Source organism: Benincasa hispida, chromosome 7, assembly GCF_009727055.1.
Source record: "Benincasa hispida cultivar B227 chromosome 7, ASM972705v1, whole genome shotgun sequence".
Taxonomy (NCBI): Eukaryota; Viridiplantae; Streptophyta; class Magnoliopsida; order Cucurbitales; family Cucurbitaceae; genus Benincasa; species Benincasa hispida.
In genome coordinates this window covers 40997860-41022663 of record NC_052355.1, presented here as the reverse complement: position 1 = coordinate 41022663, position 24804 = coordinate 40997860, and the positions used below count along the sequence as shown (strand labels likewise).

The 24804-nt window shown below is 34.0% G+C and overlaps 2 protein-coding genes across 7 annotated transcripts; both read right to left on the bottom strand.

Moving 5' to 3' along the window:
- Nucleotides 1-916: 916 nt before the first annotated feature.
- Nucleotides 917-18712, bottom strand: LOC120081549 (serine/threonine-protein phosphatase 2A 65 kDa regulatory subunit A beta isoform). Of its 5 annotated transcripts, none has more exons than XM_039036531.1 (13): nucleotides 18611-18712; nucleotides 6685-7109; nucleotides 5975-6221; nucleotides 5593-5705; nucleotides 4754-4833; nucleotides 4073-4214; nucleotides 3910-3990; nucleotides 3100-3204; nucleotides 2759-2941; nucleotides 2267-2359; nucleotides 1839-1978; nucleotides 1589-1655; nucleotides 917-1493 (listed from the first exon to the last, which is right to left on the bottom strand). In XM_039036531.1, the coding sequence occupies exons 2-13, from the start codon at nucleotides 7075-7077 to the stop codon at nucleotides 1374-1376; spliced, it is 1764 nt and encodes a 587-aa protein (XP_038892459.1). In that variant the 5' UTR covers nucleotides 7078-7109; nucleotides 18611-18712; the 3' UTR covers nucleotides 917-1373. The 5 variants fall into 5 exon arrangements, with proteins under 5 accessions (XP_038892459.1, XP_038892460.1, XP_038892456.1 ...); XM_039036532.1 differs by having other exon boundaries at nucleotides 6685-7140; nucleotides 18611-18627; XM_039036528.1 differs by lacking the exon at nucleotides 18611-18712 and adding an exon at nucleotides 7884-8026.
- Nucleotides 14714-18743, bottom strand: LOC120081548 (aluminum-activated malate transporter 4). Of its 2 annotated transcripts, XM_039036527.1 has the most exons (7): nucleotides 18611-18743; nucleotides 17475-17876; nucleotides 17228-17365; nucleotides 16871-17137; nucleotides 16623-16759; nucleotides 16401-16547; nucleotides 14714-15800 (listed from the first exon to the last, which is right to left on the bottom strand). In XM_039036527.1, the coding sequence occupies exons 2-7, from the start codon at nucleotides 17842-17844 to the stop codon at nucleotides 15141-15143; spliced, it is 1719 nt and encodes a 572-aa protein (XP_038892455.1). In that variant the 5' UTR covers nucleotides 17845-17876; nucleotides 18611-18743; the 3' UTR covers nucleotides 14714-15140. The 2 variants fall into 2 exon arrangements, with proteins under 2 accessions (XP_038892455.1, XP_038892454.1); XM_039036526.1 differs by having other exon boundaries at nucleotides 16623-17137.
- Between the last annotated feature and the right edge of the window lie 6061 nt (nucleotides 18744-24804).

Genomic DNA, 24804 nt, shown 5'->3' with positions numbered 1-24804 from the left:
TTCTAAATTTCTGAAAAGTTAAAAGAGATATGGACTTTTCTTCTTTTAGTTGCCAAAGTTCTTCGAAATTTCTGCTGATTATGACTAAATTTATGTCATATATAAGCTTATCATCAATTAATTTTGGGAGATAGGATATTATTTTAATAACGTCGATAATACTCTATGATGCCGAGAAATGGATTCGCAAGTTGGTGAGAGGATTAATGATTTTCAAAGTTAGGCCATTCTCCACACTCCACAGTACTGAAAAGCCAAAGCTATTAGAAAAGCCACAACACAATTGGTATTGGTCTTTAGTGTGTTTGGTTTACCTTTTGGCAAGCTTATAATCAATTATTATATAAACACCTTCGGACGAAAAGTAGTTAATGCTGGCTCTAATAGCATTTAATACTACATTTAGTCTATCCCACTTCGATCCTAAAGAACTTTTAAGAACACCACGTACCACTTTAAATTTTGAACCAAACACCATCCATTTTCAAAAAACAACCACCTCTTGGCAATCCACTCTTTAAACTAGTTAAAATCACTTAATTGTTTTCAAAATCACTACAAAACATGTTTTTAATCTTTTTAAAACTAATTTTGATGATATAAAAATTACATTTAAAAACATTAATTTTAAGTAATTTTAAACATGTTTTACAACATTTGAAAGTGATTTTGAATTTTGTCAAGTACAAAATCACTTTAAAAAAACATGTTTAAGAGTGATTTTGAAAATGATAAAAATAATTTTAGTCCTTTCATAATCATTCTCAAATAAGTCCTTAAAGTAATTTCAAAATTTACGAAAGTGAATTTGATGTCAAATCCATACTTAGGTTGGCTAACTTGGCTTCCTGGTATCTGTCGGCTTTACTAAATATAAATTCAGCAAATGTGAATGACTATCATCTGGTAGACAGGGTATGGTCGAGATATGCATCCATTAACTTTGGGAATCCTGGAGTTAAGTCAATACAATTAATACAAATTGATAACTATTACAGCAGATATTGAGGGTTGGCAATCAAAAAAAGTATAGATACAAATGGAGACTTCATAGCCGCCCCCAGTTCAACATCCAACAAATTCCGAGTCAATTGTTGAAGAGAAATGAAGAAAGAATATTAGATTATAGGATGCCAGAAGGAAAAAAAAAAAAAAGCATGAAGTCTCTACTCAATGGCGATATTGCATCATTCATTCACAAATGATCAACTGAAAAACCCAGAGGTCTTCAATGGCTCGCTTTGCACGCTAGAACTGCACTACAACAACCAACGGGAGGAAGAAACATACAGCTATTTCGCTTTCGAAAACAATAGCAACTTCTGCAAAAAGCACCTTCGTACAGATTGTTCATGATGGAGACGGAATTCCATTTAGCTAGACATCATCACATGATCAATTGATTGAAGAGCTTGGTTGGCAAAGAACCGGACATCTACATCTGGATCCTCACTGAGTTCAACTAGGCTAGGACGGATAGTTTTTTCCACCACCTGCATTCCAAGATTTATACGATATTATGACAAACGTTGAATCAAATGGTATCAGTTATGAACGGAATGATACAAAAGACGCAAAGTTTACTTACAGGTTGGTCAACTATGGGAATGAGAGACTGCAACACCTTCGCCACATTAAACTTGATATTGGGAACCCTGCAAAATCAAAATTAACAACTGTAAAAGAGCCAAAATAACATGGGACACAAGCCAACTGCTAACACCCATCCATGATTCATTTTTATAGAGATGATTTCCCGCTTCCAGCTTGAGTGAACAATTAATATAATTAAAATTTAAAACAGGAAAATATTTTTATTAACAAAATTTGTCATGTACCTGTCCTTGGAAGAACTGATAACCACAGGTAAAAGCTTTGTGCATGTGATTTCTGAGCCCATAACTGGGGCAAGAAGGGAGACGGCACGAAGAACGGTCATTCGATACAAATAGTGTGGGTTGTTAATCATGTCAAGAACCTGTTTGTGAAACGCCACTTCAGTCGGTGGAATAAAAATTGCATAGATTGTGTGCAGCAGGCAGGGTGAAAGGAGTTCTAGAAATGTGTGTTAGCGTTATATTTTTTCATGACCTCTGGATTATGTTCTTTATATTCAACCGAATTGGAGAAACTTTTATATCCTGTCTGATAGGGGATAGTCCATTAACATTCCAATTTCACTTTCTTCAGATGGCTCATATATTAATCTCATTCAAAAAGGGAAGAGAAAATGTTGCTGTGATTGTGAAATTCATTTGAAACAAACCTGTGGGACAATATGCTGCATTGCCCACTCAGGACCAAACTCTTCAGCAAGACGCTTCAAATTATTAGCAGCTGCATCACGGATTGAGTAAACCTGCAAGAAGCAACCATTGCAATAGGGAAAAAATAAAATAAAAATGAGAACTACGGTAAAAAAATTATTTTCCGATATGTGCACTTTCAGAACATTGTTGACTGTTGAGATCAAAACAATGAAAATCAAAGCATATTTTCTTCATTCGACAATGGTAGGTAATCTTAATAGATGCCTAATCCACTATTTTATGTTCAATTGGCAAAAAAATCATGCATATCTATAAAGACCAGGCAGATCACTCAGAAGTTTGGAATGAAAATAGTATTCTTGACTTTTTGTCAGTAAAAGTCACCTAAAGTAACATTCACTCAGAAGCACGTTATTCATATTAAATATTGACATTTACATGCACTCTTAAACCATAATAAGTCTTATTGGAGCTCAAGAAATACAAACCTTGTCCTGTAACCACTGCATGCAAAGAGCGCCAAGCTTATCGTCAAAAAACCCTACACCCAGCTGACTTGCCAGTAAAGGAATATACTCTATAATTGCTAACCTAACCCTCCAATGCCTATCCTCAGCAAGTTCAACTATGGCAGGTAACAGTGATTGAGACAAGAGATCGATTCCAATAACCTGCATAGCAGGTCTGTGGTGAGATGACAGTAAAATGTATTTGGAGAGAGAGAAGGGCAGAATAGTTAAAGCATGTTTGTGAAGTATAACAGCATCTTAAATTATGACGTTAGTTAATAACCTTTCCATTTCAGTCTCAAGGTTGAAATAAAACAAACCTGATTTACTTGATCAAGCTTGCTAATGATATTGAGGCGCACATCAGGAAATTCATCCTTAAGCAGAGAAAGGAATATTGGAAGCAGCTGTTCAATAGTAGCATCCTGCACGAGCCATCTGAGTGAGATTTTTTATGTCCAGCACAAACAACAATATACCACTAGAAATGCTCCTACAAATACACGTGTGAAGTAGTCGTTCCAAGATCCAGTGTGTACAGAGTAATGATACTCATCACTACAATTTCCAAATAATTTGAATTTTTAATTCAAATCACTTCTTGGCCTTCAAAATACAAATACTAAACAGGATCTAGTTCCCAATTCCCTACTGTTCTTCATAAATACATGTCTCTGAAATTAGCAAACTAATCATCATGCACAGAAATACTAATCCGCAAATTATTTTTTATCACATCACTTGTTGGCCTTCAAATTTCAGAAAAAATAGACAGCACCCAGTTCTCAATTTCTAGCTGGTTACATAGAATTTCACACATAAATATAGGTGTGTCCAAAATCATCTAAGACCTTACATTGTACATAAACATTAATCAGATCACTTTCCTAGTCATCAAAATTCAGAAATTTTAAGCAGCATCCATGATTTAAAGAACAGCCATGATTTACTCACACTCCACAGTGCCCTCCCCCCATCCTCCCAGGAAAAAAAAATTAAAAACAACCAACCAGGCATCAGGCATGGATTCTAAACAAGCTGGCTGAAGGAAAAAAAAGGGATTAAATTCCTCAATTAACTAACAAAAAACAGGCAACACATTTGTGAAAACCAAAATGAAGACTTTGTACCTTTCCCAACACAGGAGCCATACCCATGATAACTGAGGCTAAAGCTGAACGGACATGCTGAGAGGAATCTGATGACAATTCCTGTAGTGATATTTTCTTAGTGCTCAGCATGTAACAGTGCATATATGAAAAGGAAATTTAAACTCTGAAATAGCATATGCACCTTCACGCAGGGAAGAATATGCTGAATTGCCAGCTCTGGACTCAAAATCCGACAAAACTTAGTCACTTTGCCAGCAGCTGCAATACGAACTTCAGCTTCATTGTCTCGAAGCAAGCGCACATAAGCAGGTACCAAATCCGTCCTTACCACCCAAAAAACAAGTTCATACATTAGGAATGATGTAAGAACTAATACAGCACAATTGGCAGAGTGTTCACATACCTTTCTAATATAAGAATTATTTTCCATGTTTACATAGTATTAGGAAAATATACATGTGCTGTTATCTTTTTATTATTGTTGGTATAGAAAATCTGATAATTAAAAATAATAATAATAAATAAATAAATAAGACAAGGCCATATGTGCACATAGGCCAAAGCCAACCAAGGACAGAGACGAGGAGCCACCAAAAAGACGATAGAAACTAAAGTATCTCCAACTGTAATAAGAGTAAAAAGAAAAGGAAATTCGGAAGAACTAGGCAAGCAAAAAGAAAAAGCAACCTCCTTCCAAGAACCCCCTATTATTGAGAAAAAGAGGGAGTAAGGGCTTCCAAATGATAAAGGAGGGTCAATATACATTTCATGGGTTTTATAACATAATTGGTCCAAGATAGCATTCCAACCTTCCACATAGATCAATAACCAACTTTTCTTCATAGATTAATAACAAAATTACCTAGTAGGTTCAGGTCCTACAGCTTCACACAACTCGTATAACTGGTTTGCAACCATGTAACGCACACGCCAAGACTTATCCTACATAAAAGAGAAAGTAGGCAGGGAACAAGAAAGAAATTAGAGCTTGGATAAATTGGGTCAAGGCCATTAGAATGCAAAGCATGTAAATACCACTTTTACCTTTTATCACACACAACAGAGGTGCTCACATTTAGAAATAACTAATCTTTTTAAGAAACAATACTTGCATAATCGAAAGGGATTTACAAAGGAAATGGTAGATGAGATATCCCCTTACACCAAAAGGGTTACAAAATGGAGGCTCCACAAGTGAAGACTTAAGTTAGGCTATAACTAGAAAATAACGAAATATAATGCAGATATATTGACTATAACTTCATTGACATTATCCCTTACCTAGGAAAGGACAGGTTTGAGAACAGAAGTATTTAATTATAAGCTGTGCTTTTTTAAAAGTTGATTCAAGAATCCCTAAGGAGTAAGCACAGCTCAAAAGATTTCAATAGCAACTTAAAAAGAACTTGGACGTCTGTACATCTGGGCAATGCTTACAATTACTAGTAAATTAAATAACTAAACAACAGGACTACAAAGGAAACACAACTCAATACATCCAGGCGTTCATCACAAAGATCTGGAAACCACTGACTGATGTAATTGTACAATACTGTTTGGTCTTTGTTCCAAAATAGATCCTGCTTGATCTGATCATTCATTCATTGAAGATATTTTCCAACGGTATATATGATCTTACGAACAAATAATCCAGGCATACATTTCAAACTATGAAAACCAATAAATTGTGAAAACCCATACCTGAGAGAAGTTAACAATAACTGGAAGAATATGTAAAACACAATCTTGAGGTTCCAATAACTTGCCCAAGGCAGCACAACCCTCAACGGCCAGCAACCTTACAGAATCTTGATCTGTGAAAGATTTGGTGTAAGAAAACAAAATGTAATAAAACAGACAACTGTGTCATGCAAAAAATTCTAAAGAACAATTCCCAAGCTTTTGCAACAAAGAGAAAGATCCATGTTTTTCCCTGTTAGTATCTCACGTGCTGAAAGTCAAAATGAAGCACAGCTACGCTTATACAGCAATGGCCTCAACTCAAGCAATGAGTCTAAACTTCAACCACTAATATAGAACCAGAAAAGTAAATCACGCTCAGGTAATGGATACAGAAAATTACCATCTTGTGTAAGATCCTCAAATATTGTCATGATATCAGTCTTCAGATGAGCAGGTTCAATTGTCGCTGCAAACTTTCCTAGATTTGTTGCAGCAGACCTCCTAACCATGGGCATGTCATCTTGACATAATTGGCCATATATTGACCGTAACTCAGTCTTCAACATCTCTGGAGCACTGGGGTAGGCAATATGAAATAGCCCACATGCAGATACTCTAGCTGTAAACCATTCACCAGCTGCCAATCTCTGGATATATGTCCAAACGTGCGCACATGCACACACACGAAGGAGGGAAAAAAAAACCTTAGATCAGTTGATATGCAAAGAAAGTTTATAACAAAAAAATAAAAGAAAGAAGATGAAAGCTAGAAATTATCAGATTTTTAGGACAAGGGGAACAAAAGAGCAACATAACAGTATTAACTGATAGCTTTCAAAATTGGTTTGACGTTATAAAAGTCTGTCAGTTTGCACTGCATTATTTTGAAAAACCGATTGTTGCATAGAAGTAAAGGCCCATGGGCAAGACTTTAATAACATATATCCCAAAACATTCAATATATAATTGGACGCATCTTTAGCATAAGACATCTTATATTTATGGATACTTCTCAAAGTCACCACTTACTGCAAGTGTCAGATAAAGTAACGGTATACATACCAAAGGAAAGAAGAAAAAAGGAAAAATGTAGTAGAGAGGAACACTGACCTTAACGAGAGGAATGAACCAATCAACTAAATCACTCTCTCTCATCTGGGATCCAATTCTACACAATGACTCCACAGCTTTGTCTCTCACGCATGTTTCCTCAACAGTGCACAGAGTTTCTAAAGGTGGAAGCAAAACGTGGGCATGCTCAACTCCACCAACATAAGGGATGAACACTCCCAACTCCTCGGCCATTGCAAGAAGCACCTCATCATCGTCATCATTGTTTTCACTCAGAAATGGGATCAATTCTTTACGAGTTCGCTCCTCTCCAAGAGCACGGGCAATTGTGGAAAGTCTCCGAATGGAGTTCAACCGTAGCTGAATGTCGTCATTCTTCAGCTCATCAATAAGAACAGCTATCGGATATAGCGGCTCGTCAACCATAGACATCTTATTCAGCGCTTTCTTGTAAAACTAAAGACCAGGTGGGGGGAAAAGAAAACCGGTTCACAGCTACAAAAAGACGGCTTCCAAATAAGAATCACATACTGGATGATGGGGAAACAATAACAACAGATATCAAAATATATTATATATATATATTTAATTATCATGAAATATAGCATAAGAACGAAGAAACGACCCACCGTCCCAAAAAAACCTGACGTAAAGAACAGTGGCCAAGCGCAACTTTACCCGTAGAGATGGATAAAAATGCCTTCCGGACGTTCAAAATAAGGAAAGTGGATAAAATGAATGCTACAAACGATCTCCAATAACTAGATGGAAAACATTGATTGCACTAGAAATTTTGAATGCTTTGTTGTTGTTATTTATAATCCTCGACTTCCAAGAAAAGGTAACAAGTAGAAATGAACAAATCAGATCGCCAATCAAAGATCTGAGGGCAAGATAGGACAAGGCTAAAGAACCACAGAAAACGGTAAAAACGTCCAAACAGTGAGAAGAAATAACGCAGATTCAGAGGTCCGAACCCTAAGAACGGAGTTATGCAGATAGAAAGGTGAGAATCAAAATTCTCAATCCATAACGTGGACGGCGCGATTGAATTAATGTCTTGTTCCTTGAAACTTAAGGTATGCTACAAAGAGAATTCGATCTCACTATTCCCTTCCTATCAACGACGAAGTGAAGAAGTGAAATTCAGATTAAACAAAACGTGCTCGAACGAAGAACGGAGAATTGGAAATGAAAAGAAAATGGCAGAGGAAAGTGGAAAAGTGAAAGCGACTCACCTAGATCAATGCCCTTGGCTGGCCGAGCTTCAGGAACCTGTCGTCGGAGAGAAAATAGAGAGAGAGAGACCACAAGGAGAAGAGAACGAGGACAATCGAGGCTTTTGTTTCGACACTCCCCGATCTGGAATTCCATAATAACGGAACTATAAGCTTTTTAAGGGCCGGCCCATCAATCACGTATCTGCCAGTACAAATTTTAGTATATTGGGCTTCGAGCCCAACTATTTGTGTTCACTACTCATGGGCATAAGCCGGTGCTTTTGGGCTGCTTATTTTGTTGCAGCCCAAATGTGTTGTGTTCATGGTCCATGGTTCATGGGCCTTCTTACATATGTATTTAATTTACAGTAATAGCTATTTTCAAGAACATCAACTTTTTTTTTTGTTCAACGATATGGACATCTATATATGCAAATTGAAAAAATAATGTTGCTAATTTGCTACAAATCATAATTTCTCTAGGCAAGGGATTTCGATACACGTTGATTTCCATTTTTGTTCACTAAGCCACTATCAGTGAACAAAAATAGAAATAAATTACATCGAAATTCCCTACATACTTGATAAGCTAATTTTTGCTTTCCTTGTTTTGTACCTTCGGTTACTTAATTATTCCCTTTTCTCTGTTGTTATCCCTTTGCCATTTCTCTCTCCTTTCTGTTATTTTGTTTTCCTATTATTGTATACCAGGTGGCATTTTATGATTAATTAAATATTGTTGCTTGGGTCTCTGGTTTTTCATGTCGAACCCTTTGAAAATTTGTCTCTTCGTATTATGTATTTTTTGCTCTAACATGGTATTAGAGCTTTAGGTTTTCTTTTTTATGGTGTCAAGTTCAGGAAAATCAGAGGAATAATTTGTCCAGTCAATGACGTCTCTTCCAGGTACCACATCTTCTACTCTGCCACCAATCACTCTTTTTGTGTCTTCACCATCTTTTACCCCACCCGCAACCCAACAGATTCCCTCTTCATCTATTCAAAATCCGATTTTCCCTCCTCAAATACATTCCTCTTTTCCTTTTAACTATGGTCCATCACCACACCCTTATCATCCAATGTACACTGGCTCTCCCACAAACTTTCCCTATCCACCCCAAATACCATAGTTTCCCCTCATTCATCCCATGGTCAACTACCAAATCCTCTTTCAGCATTATCTTCTTCTCAATCATCGGCTGCTAACTTTCCTCACATGTCTCAGTCTCTTACTGTTAAGCTTATAGATTTAGACTATCTACTATGGAAAAACCAACTCCTTAATTTGATCATGGGCTATGGTCTAGAGAGTTTTATTGTTGGTACTTTTCTCCAACCTCCTAAGTACTTAGACCCTCAAAGAACACAAATATCCATACTTTTCTTTATGGAAAAAGTGCAATCGGACTATCATGAGCTAGTTCTACTCCTTTATCAATGAAGATAAAATGGGTGAGATAGTTGGCCACTAATCTGCATTTGAAATTTGGGAGGCTCTGCGCACTGTTTATGAATCTTCTTCTACAACACGCATTATGGATCTTCGATCTCAAACTTTAAAAGATCAAGAAGGATAGACTGACAGTATCACAATACTTGGCTCAAATCAAAGATGTTGTGACAAATTTGCTGCTATTGGTGAACCCCTGTCATACGGTGATCATCTTGGCTATATTCTCGATGGGCTTGGAAATGAATATAATCTGTTTGTAACTTCTATCCATAATAGAACCGATCGCCCATCCATCACTGAAATTTGCAGCCTCCTTATTGCCTATGACTCCCGATTGAAAAAACAAACAGCAACAGATCACCTCCAACTTATTCAAGCCAATATTACTCATCTCTTCATCAATTCCCAAAATCGGTGTCCACGATGACAACAACATAACAGGTCTTCTATTCGATCCCCTACACCTTCAATGGGCTATTCTTCTTCCCCAAGTATTCTTCCCAACTCCCCTTTACTTTCATATAGTCCTATGGATCATGGTTTTGCTAGCCCTCTTTCTCGAAACCAAAAATGGCCTCCCAATCAATTTTACATATCTTCAAATTGTCCTCAATGTCAGATTTACAACAAATTTGGCTACACCACCCTCTCTTGTTATAACATAGATAATCCAAGATACCAAACCTTAAATTCCCCTTAGGCTCATTTGCTCAAGCCTCCCATATCCCTAATCAGTCCCTGTACTATGTTACCCCTTCTCCCATTCTAAAAACCAATCATCCAAATGAAGGTTGGTACATGGATTCAGGAGCTACACGTCAGATGACCCTTGACTTATGCAATATTCAGCAACCCTTCCCATATTACGGTGGTGAACAAATTGTGATTGATAATGGTAAGTTTCTTCCTATCTCTCATATTGGTTCTTCTGAATTCTTGTCTCCTTTTTCCAGTACTTTTGTCCATCTTCATTATGTTCTTCATACTCCCTCTATCTCTCATAATCTAATTAGCATTGGTAGATTATGTTATGATAATCATGCTTATGTTGAATTTTTTCATGATTTCTTTGTTATGAAGGATCTTCGAACTCATAATCCCCTTCTTCAGGGCAAACTTGATGGTGGCCTCTACAAATTGTCTCTTCCTTCCGCTGCCACTTCTCCATCAAATCCTCTCATCCGTCCTACTACATTCGTTTCAACCTTCACAGATATCTCTTTATGGCACCGCCGATCCATCAATTCACATTGTCAAGTCTGTTTTATCGAAATGTAAATTGAAGTTTAAAAACAATGATGTCCCTCTGTTTTGCAAGTCTTGTCAAATGACTAAAAGCCATCGTTTACCTTTTCCTAGTTTTGTTTCTCGTGCTTCCTCTCGCTTTGAACTTGTTTATTCTGATGTCTAGGTTCCTTCCCATGTGAGTTCGGTCGATGGAGATGAGTACTTTATTATATTCATTAATGCTTTCTCTTGTCTCACATGGATATATACACTAAAAACTAAATCTGAGGTTGTGACCTGTTTTACTTAATTTCATGCCATGAGTTTAAACCAATTTTCTATCACTATCATGTCTATTCAAACTGATGGAGGAGGAGAGTTTCAAGCTCTTTCACCCCTACTAACCAAGTATGGGATTCTTCGTCGAATGTTGTGTCCCTACACTCCACAACAAAATGGCAATGTTGAAAGGAAAAATAGACATGTTGTCGAGGTTGGTCTATCCCTGCTTGCTCAATCCTCTGTCCCTCATAAATTCTGGTCATTTGCTTTTAACATCGCTATTTATTTCATCAATCGCACACCTACACCTACTATTGAAAACAAGTCTCCTTATAAAGTTTTTTATGACAAACTTTCTGATTATAACCTACTCAAGGTTTTTGGCTATGCATGTTTTCCCTTCCTTTGTCCCTTTAATGATAATAAGCTTCAATTTCAATCTCATGAATGCGTTTTATTGGGCTATACCTCGGTTTACAAAGGATATCTTTGCCTTCACATCTCATTTGGTCGCATTTATGTATCTAGGCATGTCATCTTCAATGAAATCAGCTTTCTGATAACTTGTAGAAATACAAGTTATTTATGCTGTTTTATTTAGATATTGCGACAAAAAGAAAGGAAAGTTGCGTCGATAGTATAAGAATTGGCTAAGAAATATGAAAATTATAAAATATCGTGAAAACACCCACTAACCCCATTGCGATGGCGAAATAGAATGTTCCAGTCTATGTTTTCCAGGAAATAAGTCACCGCATGCATTAATTGCTCAAGGACAAAATGTACAACGCATCTTCATCGCATGCGCCAACCAATCAAGAACCGATCAAGAGATTTTACAGAGAAAATCTGGGAGATCGACGAGACAAGGCTAAAAAGTGAGTTCCTCCGCAAATTAACGCATGCGGTGACCTATTTATTGCAAAACAGAGACTAGAACATTCTATTTCACCATCGCAATGGGGTTAGGGGGTGTGTTTACGATATTTTATAATTTTTGTATTTTTGAGCCAATTCTTATACTATCGACACAACTTTCCTCTCTTTTTGTCGCAATAGCTAAATAAAACAGCATAAATAACTTGTATTTCTACATGTTATCATATGCAGTGATGTATCTATAGTGCCGAATCTGATACTTCTATGTTTTTGTTTCGAAATGGTGGCTCTTTGGTTATTTTCCTTATTTATGTTGATGATATTATTGTCACAAGAAATAACTCTCATCTTATATAACACTTCATTTCATGTCTACACAATCAACTTGCTCTTAAAGACCTTGGCGATTTATCCTTTTTCCTCGGCATTCAAGTTGTTCATTCTTCTACTATGATGCATTTGTCTCAGAATAAATACATTCATGACCTCCTGGATCGTGCCAATATGTCCGACTGTAAGCACATTCATTCTCCTATGGCATTTGGCATTCGTTTTCTCTCACTGAAGGTGCCCTTTTGGAAAATACATCTGAATATAGAAGCTTGATGTGTGCTCTTCAATATTGCACTCTTATTCATCATAATATTAGCTTCTGTGTTAACAAGCTTTGTCAATTTATGCACGCTCCCACATCTTCCCATCTTCAAGCAACAAAATGGTTACGACGTTATCTCAAGGGAATTGCTTATCATAGTCTTATGCTGTCCAGATCCCCTGTGTTGGCTTTAACCTGCTATACCGATGCTGATTGGGGTAGTTGTCCTGATGATCGACGAAGTTCGAGTGGGTTCTGTGTATTTTTGGGCTCGAGTGTTATTTTGTGGTGCTCTTCCAAACAAAAAGTTGTCTCCAGATCAAATGTTGAATCTGAGTATCGGGGCCTATTGAATGCTACTGTAGAATTGTTGAGGATCCAATCTATACTTTCTAAAATTTGGAGTTGATACTCTGTCAACTCCCCAGCTGTTGTATGATAACCCGAGTGCTACTTACATGGCTGCAAATCCCGTTCTTTACAATCGTACTAAGCATCTTGAAAATTGATCTACACTTTATCAGAGAAAATGTGGCTTGTAAGCAAATCTCTGTGAAATTTGTTCCATCCGAGGATCAGCTTACTGATATTCTGACCAAAGCATTGCCTAGTCCTCGATTTCCCAACCTCAAAACTAAGCTCACAGTCATTGCAACTCCTCGTTCGCTTGCGGGGGAATGATAAGCTGATTTTTGCTTTCATTTTTCTGTACCTTTGTTGCTTAATTATTCCCTTTTCTCTGTTGTTATCCCTTTGGCATTTCTCTCTCTTTTCTGTTATTTTGTTTTCCTATCATTGTATGCCATGTGGCGCTCCAGATTAATTAAATATTACTGCTTGGGTCTCTGGTTTTTCACGTCGAGTCCTCTGAAAATTTGTCTCTTCGCATTCTGTATTTTTTTCTCTAACAATACTATATACAACTATATAATCGTTCACAATATATTTTTCTAATCTTTTATGAGCGGATCTCCTGGTTTTTTGTGACATATACTATTGCATATTTTTTTGTCATATTCAAAATGACTCTTAAATATGTTTACAATAAGCCCAAATAAATTCAATATTTAATTTTACATTTTTATAACATAATTTTCATGTCATCAAAATTGATTTTAAATTATTTAAATAACATTTCAAAGTAATTTTAGACATAAGAGATTAAAAATTGTTCGCTATTTCAATATCAAAACCACTCTAAACATGTCCTTTAAATGAATCTAGTTAAACTAATCAAATTAAACCGATCAAAATAGTTATAATTTTTAATTTGTACAAAACCAAAGCAATCCAAACTTTGTAATTCAAAATGGCCAGTTTTGAAGTTGTCAGTTGGGTTTCTCTCTGTTTTTCTATTATGGTTTGCACCCGCATGGACCATTCTCTAGGGAGAATGGGGCATGGACTTTAGCCATAAAGCAATCTCAAAACCTTTTCTTTTTTAAGACGATTGTTTCACTATTTATTTTAGGAGTGGAATTGTGAAGTCATAAGGTTCATTGGATAAGGAGTTAATGAAGCATGAAATTGATATTTTTAAATCATAAATCTACGAATTCCTTGGGCCAAACAAAGAGTGGAGTTTGTAGTTCAATTCCACTCCTCTACCTCCAACTGTTTGAGCTAAATTTAGTGGTTATCCCATTTAAGACCAATACCGACAAATAAGGGGGGAAAATCCATGCTTACTCGGTCTCTGTTTCAGCCAGATAATTACCGAAAAAGCATGGAATTGATGGTCTTTTCACACCATTGGTGGCCAGAGTTCCAGAAACACATCCATAGCCATTTTGACATTCAGAATCTGGTGAAGTAGGTACGTTTAGGAGGATGGAATTGAATAGGTTTGTAATGGATTTTTATTCCAAGCCCATGTCTGGATTGAGCGTTTTGAACCCAGTTTATGATAACAAACTCATCTTCTTCCAACAGTCTTCAACTCAACCCCCTTTTTCATTGTTTCGACGCTTCACGGTTCCATTCTCTGCTTTCGATTCCCCACTCATTCCAACGCCTCTCATATTTCCGATAATCCTAGTTACATTCCCGACCTTCTAAACAGCCCCACAAGCTAGCCATCAAGGAATAACACCCGGCTGATCTACATCGATCCCACCAGAAGCGCTTCTTGGTTACATGGAAAGTCCGCCTTTAACCAAAAAGAAATCTCCAAAAAAAGAAAAGAAAAAAAATCTTGTATAAAAAAATTGTTCTTTTTTCTGGTGTTTGTCCTTTGGGGATTTTTCTGGGATTTTATTCCCTTTTTTCCGTTGTTGGTCGCAGCCAGATCTTCACCGAGAAAGTACAATTAAAAAGTTTTGTACAAATGGGCTATCTATACAAACCCAAAACATCTTATATATTATTTCTGGCAATTACTCATGCACGGTATGGGAGGACAATCCAATAACAAGATGAACAATATACAATCAAATATAACGGGCTTCAGCTTGCTGAAGTATATAAGAACATGGAGTGATGCTGTTGCATCATAAATGTACTAAACAATCTCTCTCAAAACATCCATCTAGAAGCAAAATAAATGTAACATCATACCACAGCCATACATAACCTAATCCTTACAAAATTATACCATTATGTACACTCCCTCTCACATATGGCCCCAAGAGCTTTGATGAACAAATTCTAGTGTCCATCTAAAGCACATGTATGACCTTTTCGATGACCCGTATCGACCTTATACACAGGACGGGTCCATTTAAGGTACCCGCGAGAAAAATACAAGAGGGCATAAGTTAGCCAAACTGAGATCTCAATCTTTTTGAATGATATCAGACAACCCAGTGGAGTCAACTGTGGCATGGCATCCTATCAAGCCTCAATTTTTTATGCCAACGAATCTTAAGAATCGAGTCCAACAACCACCATCCTCCTTTTTAACTTTAAAGTCCTCTGGTGCCTTAAAATTTGCCTTCTCACTGAGCTCTTCAAATGCATTCAGGAGATTTTGCAGCCTTGCAACAAATTCAATGAGAAGTGAAGCAAATGTTGCCAAAGATAAGGAGCTTGCACTTTCATATACTTTCGACTCTCGTTCATTAGGCACCGTGTCCATCAAAAACGATAGGCGTGGCCATGAAACCAGGTTTTTGTTAAAGACACTATCTGTGGATACCCATTCTGTCATGGGAGGATGGATGCCGATGCTTGAGTGTTGAGCATCCAACGTCTCGTTCAAGGATTCAATTACCAACTGTTTGTTATGATCATCTTTGCCATCAATAAAATGTTGAAGATCTTCATGTTCCCTGTGCTGTTTTCCAGTTCTCCAACTAGCTGAATTGACCAGCATCTCTGATTTCTCATCAATCTTCATTTGTAAAGTTTCTGCAGCATCATGAACATCGAAAAGCATGTCATTTGAGCTCAATTTTTCCATCTTTTCTACTTTACTTCCAAGCGCACGTAAGAACTTAGCTCCCTCGGTGCCAACCCTCTGAAGCTCCTTTGCAAAAACCTTTCTCTTCTCTGGTGGAGCCTGTAATACAAACTTGCAAGATCTAGTAATCTATAAATATTGGTTGCCCAGCGGAAGAGTCATCAAGCATATTTAATTATTGCCATTTTAACACCCAGCTAGCAGAAAAGCAGATCAACAGCCAAGAATCATCAAAGTTATAGATATCAAAATATTTCTTTTTAGAATTTTAAATCTAAATCACCATGCTTAGCTGTAAAACAAGTAGAAACACAAAGTTATGTGCATGCAGAATGAAGTCCCTCCCCCATTTTCCAAATGAAAAAAAGCAAATGGCAATGTCAAGAAAATTTACAGGTAAGGGAATTCAAAGGCAAAGACTCTTTAAACTACACCCCATCTACAATTTTTTCTTTAGAAAAATGCCTATAATTTAAAATCAGTAATTGAATGTGCAGGTTATAACAAACGTCAAATTCAACTAAACTATACAACAATGGGGCGGCCACAAACAACTATGATAGGACAGTTTACGTATCAATGTCTCTCAGTGGTCTTTCTTCATTCTTTTACAAGAGATGAAGACTTTTATCTCTCTCATTAGACCCTCACAGAAATCAGTTGCAATAGAGAACAACTACAAAAATAAGCTCTAATCACCTGGATTTCTGAAAGAATACAGCCATGCATTGCCATAACCATAAACGCGCAATGCCTAAGAGCACCACTCACTTTGACATAGTTATACCATGGATAATTGAATGTCTTGTAAGGGCCATGCGGTGGCTCCCAGGAGGCAAAGTCCAACTACAAAACAATAAGCCTCAAGTAAAACCTTCTCGTAAGATGTCATCTATTAAAAATGTAAGTAAGAACCAATACCAAGGTGTCCTCCTGACTCGAGGACTGCACAGCCGATCTATAAGCATTATATACAGGGTCATCAGAAGCCTGATATGTAAGAATTTTTGAGGATACTCTCTCATATTCCACACACTGGAGGTATTCATTAACAACACCTGAACAATACTTTGAAGGAAGTAATGATATGAACATATTATCACAGATTAAAAAGCATGAGAAAGTGCAAAAAAACTTCTTTATAAAATGAATAATAGAATTGATCTTGCCTTCCACAGAAGAAGCAACGTTCTTGAAATTTTTCACAACCAATTTGTGTAGATCCTCCCCTGCCCAAATCGGTAATATACATATATTCACTAGTAAGCACATGCAAGCACCGACGCCAATAAGTAGTAATCGATAAAAGGCCGTTTCGAAAAATGACGATGTACTTCCAGATACCAACACGATGCAAAATGTCAACAGAAATACCCGGAACCCATATTCATACATCTTCATCGGCGGATACAATTTGCAATAGCTTGCGAAAAATCCTAAAGTAATGAAATCAAATTTTAATTCAAGAATCAATACATCATAATCTCATAACACACAGATTAATTATTGCTGCTAAGAACTCATACCTGCAAGGAATATACTGATTACGATTATAACTTCTTTAAACGGCCCAGCTGATACAGATAACTCTGCAATACCAAGAGCAAGTCCACCGGCTGAGAATGTTCCCAATGCACGATTAAACCCTTTACTCAACGTTGCCCCTACAGAAATTAACACAATTACTCCCTTGAAAGAAGAAATTGATACAATAAAACCACAAAATCCCCAACTGGATGTAAATTGGGGGAACGAAAAAATCATCAGCCATACCAACGCTGAACTCGAAAACGACGACGACAGTGAGAATAGCCCAGATTGAATACTGGCCTACTTCTTTCAAAGGCTGTCGAAAGAAAATGACGAGAGAAGCGAGCGCAAGCGACAGCCCCATCTTCGCGGCGAAGAAGAACTTTCGGGGATCTGAGCAGCCCATTTCGTACAACTTGATGGTAGTATCATGAAAGCCTTTCCATAAGTTGGTGACCGCATCGGAAACTGTACGGAAACAACGACATTTGACATTGTCGCTGGTGCCGTCGTAGGTACTCAGGCCGAAATCAGAATAGCCCTTACGAGATAAGAGTTTTTCCCTGTTCTGGTCCAGAAAACTCTGCCGGATTGATCCGTATTTTCCTGCCATCTCTTCATCAACAATCGAAAACCGGTTCACAGCTACAAAAAGACGGCTTCCAAATAAAAATCACATACTGGATGATGGGGAAACAATAACAAAGATTATATATATATATATATATTTAATTATCATGAAACATAGCATAAGAACGAAGAAACGACCCACCGTCCCAAAAAACCCTGACGTAAAGAACAGTGCCCAAGCGCAACTTTACCCGTAGATATGGATAAAATGCCTTCCGGACGTTCAAAATAAGAAAGTGGATAAAATGAATGCTACAAACGATCTCCAATAACTAGATGGAAAACATTGATTGCACTAGAAATTTTGAATGCTTTGTTGTTAATTTATAATCCTCGACTTCCAAGAAAAGGTAACAAGTAGAAATGAACAAATCAGATCCGCAATCAAAGATCTGAGGGCAAGATAGGACAAGGCTAAAGAACCACAGAAAAACGGTAAAAACGTCCAAACAGTGAGAGAAATAACGCAGATTCAGAGGTCCGAACCCTAAGAACGGAGTTATGCAGATAGAAAGGTGAGAATCAAAATTCTCAATCCATAACGTGGACGGCGCGATTGAATTAATGTCTTGTTCCTTGAAACTTAAGGTATGCTACAAAGAGAATTCGATCTCACTATTCCCTTCCTATCAACGACGAAGTGAAGAAGTGAAATTCAGATTAAACAAAACGCTGCTCGAACGAAGAACGGAGAATTGGAAATGAAAAGAAAATGGCAGAGGAAAGTGGAAAAGTGAAAGCGGACTCACCTAGATCAATGCCCTTGGCTGGCCGAGCTTCAGGAACCTGTCGTCGGAGAGAAATAGAGAGAGAGAGAGAGAGAGACCACAAGGAGAAGAGAACGAGGACAATCGAGGCTTTTGTTTCGACACTCCCCGATCTGGAATTCCATAATAACGGAACTATAAACTTTTTAAGGGCCGGCCCATCAATCACGTATCTGCCGGTACAAATTTTTGGGCTTCGAGAAATATAACCCGCGGGTACGGTAACTGATTTGAAGATGGGAGGGGATTTGGTGATGATGAGGCTGGCGGTGACGGCGTTCGAAATTTTTTTGCTTAATAAATACATAATATGTTCTTTCAGGAAAAAAAAAAAAAAAAACATAACGGGTAAAATATAACCCGCGGGTACGGTAACTGATAACGTTCAACGAATTGGCTCCCGGAAAAAGAAAAACAATTTAAATAATATTTAACTGACTCCTCAGGTAACCGCCAACTAACCCAATAGTGACACCTTCATACGTCGCATTTTCGGATATATACCATTTTTCTTTGGTAATGGACATTTGTACTTTGTTATTCCTACGTTATATAAATTTAAATTCCATGTATAGAAAAAATATCAATCTATTTATAGAAATAATAATAAAAAAAAATGATTGTTAAACTTCTATCAATATTTATTAATGATAAATTTTTATCAATTTTTATTATTGATAAATTTCAACCAGTCTCTATCAAAAAATATTTAAATGTTGTTATTTATGTAAATAGTTTTTTTATTTTTCTACTTTTAAAAATCTCCCTATACCTATTTTAAAAAATTGTACATTAAAGCTCGTTAGTTCAATTCTTAGCTAAATTTAAAAAACAAAAACTAATTTTTGAGAGCTACTTTTTAAATTTTCAACATATGGTTTGATTTTTCCAGACTATTGATGAAAAGTATATAACAAAAGTAGAATTTTGGAGGTATGAGTAATGTCCACAAACTTATTTAAAAAAAAAAAAATCGTTACCAATCGGGACCTAAAACATCTAATAAATTTTTAAAGTCTTAATTTTGTGTCGAGTAATTTTTAAACTTTTAAAGTTAAGTTTAATAAGTAACTAACAAATTCAATTTTTTTATTTAAAAAGTAATTATTCTATCGAAGGTAAACTTTTAATTTTTATGTTAAATTTGTAATTTTGAAAATTGAATAATCAAATAAACAAAATTCTTGATAATTTAAAGTTGCATTGAATGTCATTCTTATCATATATTCGATCATCAACTTAAATTTGTGTTGAATGTTATTCTTATTCTATACTCGATCGTCAGTTTAAATTTGTGTACTCTCACTTGTGAAATTTATATTTTGGTGACTTTTATAATTATTGTTGTTATTAAAGTTGAGGGAGGGTAATATTTTTACCAATTCGCATATTTAAGATGTCTTCTATGAAAACATAGGAACATGTATGTAATAAAATATTTCTCAACTGTCCAAATCACTAGTTTACTTTGTATTTTAAAAAGATAATGTGTTTTATCAAAGTGGACAAAAAATAATCTGACAAAACTTTTTGTCTTTTTGTCAAAGCCATGGATCAAAAGACAAATTTCATCAAAAAAAAAAAAAAAAAATACATTCATCTATTAAGATATGTACAAATTTTCTATGCTAACTTTTTTTATAGGGATAAAAGCTTTTAATTCAACCCTTATAAAAAGTAGGAAGTCGAGCCATCCATCCTTAAAATGATAATTCATATCTTATTCATTCAATTATATCTCAATTTGTAGACAATTTGATACATGCACATCTAATATTATAATTTATCTTTTTTAGTCACCAATTTAATACTACGTCGATTGCATGTATTGTATAAAGTGGAAAACAAAATATTGGAAGATTTGATTACCTCTTAACAAAAATTATTTTATCGTGCGGATGCCACAAAAAATATGGATAATTTTTTTTCTTTTAACGTGTGGGTCCGGAAAAAAATAGGGTTAACTTTTTTTTTTTTACGGTCTAGAATAATTTAGGTTATTGGATAAGATGTTTTTTTTTTTAAAAAAAAAAAGGTTCTTTTCACGTGAATTAGAGATAAGATGTGATTTAAAAGAATATGTTTTTTTTTTTTTTGTGAATTAGAGATAAATTTTAATGTTTTTTTATTTTTTTTCTTTTAACATGTGAATGCAAAAAATATTAGAAAATATAATTTTTTTTTTTTTTTTTAACGTGTGAATGCTAAAAAATGAGAGAGAATGTGATTGTTTTTTATTTTTTATTTCTTTTAACATGTGAATGCCAAAGAAATAAGGGAAAATGTGACTCTTTTTTTTTTTTTTTTTTAATCTCTCTCTTAACATGTGAATGCTAACAAAATAAGATTTTTTTTTCTTTTCTTTTGAGGTGTAAATGCTAAAACAACAGGGGGTTTTTTATTTTTAAATCTACTATTTTCTAATGTGAGTGGTAGGTCTTTAGATAGCATGATCATTTTTTAATATATATATAATAATTTTTTAAACATGAAGTAGAGATAAAATATAATTCGTTCAGTATTTTCTTTTAACGTAGATTAGAGATTAAAATGTGATTTTTGGAAAAGTCTTATTTTATAATTTAGATATGAAATTACCTAAGACATCTTATAACCATCAACTAAAAGGGATGATATAGAGAAAATTAAGGTCCATTTGATAACATTTTTTTTTCTAAATAATTAAGTCCATAAACACTATTTCCACCTCAAAATTTCTTCATTTGTCATCTACTTTTTACAAACTATTTAAAAAACCAACTCAAATTTTAAAAATTAAAAAAGTAACTTTTAATTTTTTTTTTTTCTTAACATAGTTAAGAATTCAACCACTGTACTTAAAATGATGAAAAATAGACAATTTTTTAAAAACCAAAAGCTCAAAACGAAATTGTTACCAAATACGATTGAGAAGTTTCTTAGATTTTATGTTAGAGTGTTTAGTTGGAAACTCTATTATTATTGTTATTAATGTTATTTAAAATGTGTTTAAGAAGCAATTTCATTCACTTTCAAAAATTAAATAAATATCATACACTATTTTGATTATCTCAATTGCATCTAATATGGGCTTCGTTTCTTGAAAATTTTGTCGTCTCACTTGCTGAAAATGCATATAATATAAGAGAGAGATATTTGAGGGTGAACATGTGATGGACATTCACGCACATGTATAATCATTTCCAAACTCTATGGGTGTCTACAAATTTCCATAATTTAGGAATCTTTTATTATTGTGGTTGTCGCTCATTATTATTATTATTTCGTTTGTTAGTATCATTGAGGTAGAGAATCAAACTATATTTAAAATGTCAATTAACTTCGTACATTTCGAATTGCATTCATTTTATACATGTCATTTAGATATCTAACCATAAATTACGAATTGCATTCATTTTATACATGTCATTTAGATATCTAACCATAAATTTTTATGTGGTAATTTTTTCCTTTGTGATTTTAATTTCATATTCGATATATTAATGAAGTTTGTACTAATGTTAGTTGATGAAGTTTAAAAAATAACTAACAAATGCTCAAACTTTTAAATTTTGTATCAATTGGATCTCTCGACTTTTAATTTCTATCAATAATAACAAGTTAATTGATTCATTAACATATTTTAAAATTCACAAATATTTTTTACACAAAATTAAATCATGTCATTAATAATATTCGTAGACGCATAGTTATGAATTTTGTATCTTCTACATTTGTGGTTTTACAAAAGTGTACGTGATTGAAAGTTTTTATAAATGTGTTAGATACATTTTGAAATTTCATGACCTATTAAACACAACTTTAAAATTTCACGAACTTTTATCTACTTATTTTTACCACATAAATTGCATATATTAAAACTATAAATTAATCAAGATATTTACTAGTTTAGTTTATGAAGTTTCAAGTCTGTGTTCTATACTCTTTAGAAAAATGTTTAGTATGTCATTGATCTTTCAATTTTATATCTAATAAATTTCTATCATAAAACTTTCAATTGATATGTTAGATATAATATTAAAATTTATGAATAATGGAACCTATCATTTAAATTGAATATGTCAGTAGACAAGTGAATTTTAAAAAATATATATGTCAAATAGGATCAACGACCTATTTATACAAAATTGAAAATTGTAGATCCCACTTAATAATCATTGGGCATTTCAAAAATAAGGTAATTATAATCGATACTTTTGCTTGTTAATTTAGTTGTTTTTTAAAATCAAAATTTTAGAATTGTTTTTTTTTTTAAAAAAAAAAAACAGAACATGTTTTTTTTTTTTTAATTTTAAATTTATATTTGGTTAAGCATTTATGTGTTTAATTAGGAAAGATGGAAATCATAGTTAATAAGTTGTATGAAAATAAAAACATGTTTTTTTTTTTTATAAAATTAAAAAAAAATCAAATGATTATTAAACAAATTTTTAGGGATATGTTGGATATAAATTATAAATTAAGATTTTATTAAACACTTTTTAAAATTCGTAAACTTAATTTACATTAAATTGAAAGTTATAACCCATTCGAATTGACTTTAAAAAAAAAGTGTTTTTTAAAAAAACTCATTTTTTATTTAAACGTTTTTTATGAAAAGTGTTTAAAATACATTTAATAATTATTTTGAGTGGTTGTCAAATACTCTATTTTTTTCCAAAACGACTTATTTTTTAAAATTAAATATTTGAAATGGTATTCTAAATATACCTTTAATCTATTGTACACTTTTTAAAATTTGAAACCGTCTTTAACACATATAATAAAAGGTTCATTAACTAAGCCAGTACAAACAAACAGATTTAAGGACTAGACTTAAAATACGACGAATACATCCATCCCATCATTTTTTTAACGATTTATAAGAAACGAAAATCTGATTTTTAATTTTAAAGTTAATTGTACAAGCACCATACCAATTGAACTAGTTCGTTTTGTCCATCGAACTCTAATTACGAGCATGGTTTAAAACTTCCATCGAAATCTTGAAATTTTGATTGGGAATTTTTTTGTTTTTTTCCCAACTTTGACGAAATTTTGAGAAAATTTCGAGGTTTCAAGAATATTTTGATTCGCCCTATTTCGAGAAAATTTTGAGATTTTGAAAATATTAAGATTCGCCCCATTTCAACTAAATTTCAAGATTTCGAGAAAAATTTGAGAAAATATGAACATTTATAGAAAATTTTGATTTTTTTTTTATTAACTGCGTAAAGCCAATTCATGTTTTTCAATTTTATGATCCTCATTGCACACAATTTTATAGTTTCACACACCAATATCATTTTCGATAAATAATAGATCATTTTTATGTGCTACTTTTTTTAATTTCCAATTTTTTTCAATTTTTAGCTTTATTTTTTTTACCCAAACTTTCATTTCAAAAGAAATTGAATTTGAAAAAACCACAAAAAATAACCTATATTTTTCTCTAACCTCATTCAAACCTTTTTTTTCATTAAATCTCATACCATTATACCTAAAAAATGAATTGATGTGAGTTATTTTTTCTTTTACCAACCAAAATTTTCATAATTTTCATATCTTTCACCTCAAAATATTCATAAATTTTATATTATTTTATAATTATTTTTTTCATTTCTGTTTTAAATTTCTACTCTCGTATCAATATTTACATATATATTTATAATAGACATCTAAATATTGTTTTACTATATAAAAATTGTGATTAAAAATGGTTAGTAATAGTATAATTAAGTCACAATGAAAGTTTTATTAATTAATTATATAAATTTCAATAAATTTTTCTTGAAAATTTCATATTATTAATATTTTCATAAAATTGAGAGTATATATCTATCCACATCAATATCTCCTCGATTATGAGTTATATGAAAACAAATTGGATGACGACACGAGGACATTTAAGCCTCATTAATTAATTATTATTAACACGTCATAATTTAGAAAAACCCAAACAATCAACAATGGAAAGGTTTGCAATAAGTGGCACATCATATTCAAATGCCACGTTATGATTTAAATAATCAACGTCAGAAATGAAACGACGTCGTATACCAATAGACCGAGACGGTGATTAGACATGGCATGTGAGATGTGGTGAAGCAATGATTTTGCAATATCTTAAATTACACCAATTTACCTTTTTTCTTTTATACCGAGACTAACAACCAGCTTCAAAGTTAAATTTTCTT

What these genes read in the sequence shown, in the direction of transcription:
- LOC120081549 (XM_039036531.1), bottom strand. Translation starts at nt 7,077, where the DNA reads ATGTCTATGGTTGACGAGCCGCTATATCCGATAGCTGTTCTTATTGAT. An exon ending in ATCAGTTCTTCCAAGGACAG is followed by an intron (nt 1,656 to 1,838) that starts GTACATGACAAA and finishes TTGATTTTGCAG; the next exon opens with GGTTCCCAATATCAAGTTTA. An exon ending in TTCCCATAGTTGACCAACCT is followed by an intron (nt 1,494 to 1,588) that starts GTAAGTAAACTT and finishes CTTGGAATGCAG; the next exon opens with GTGGTGGAAAAAACTATCCG.
- LOC120081548 (XM_039036526.1), bottom strand. Translation starts at nt 17,844, where the DNA reads ATGGCAGGAAAATACGGATCAATCCGGCAGAGTTTTCTGGACCAGAAC. An exon ending in CGAGTCAGGAGGACACCTTG is followed by an intron (nt 16,548 to 16,622) that starts GTATTGGTTCTT and finishes ATTGTTTTGTAG; the next exon opens with TTGGACTTTGCCTCCTGGGA. An exon ending in GTATTCTTTCAGAAATCCAG is followed by an intron (nt 15,801 to 16,400) that starts GTGATTAGAGCT and finishes TTTGTATTACAG; the next exon opens with GCTCCACCAGAGAAGAGAAA.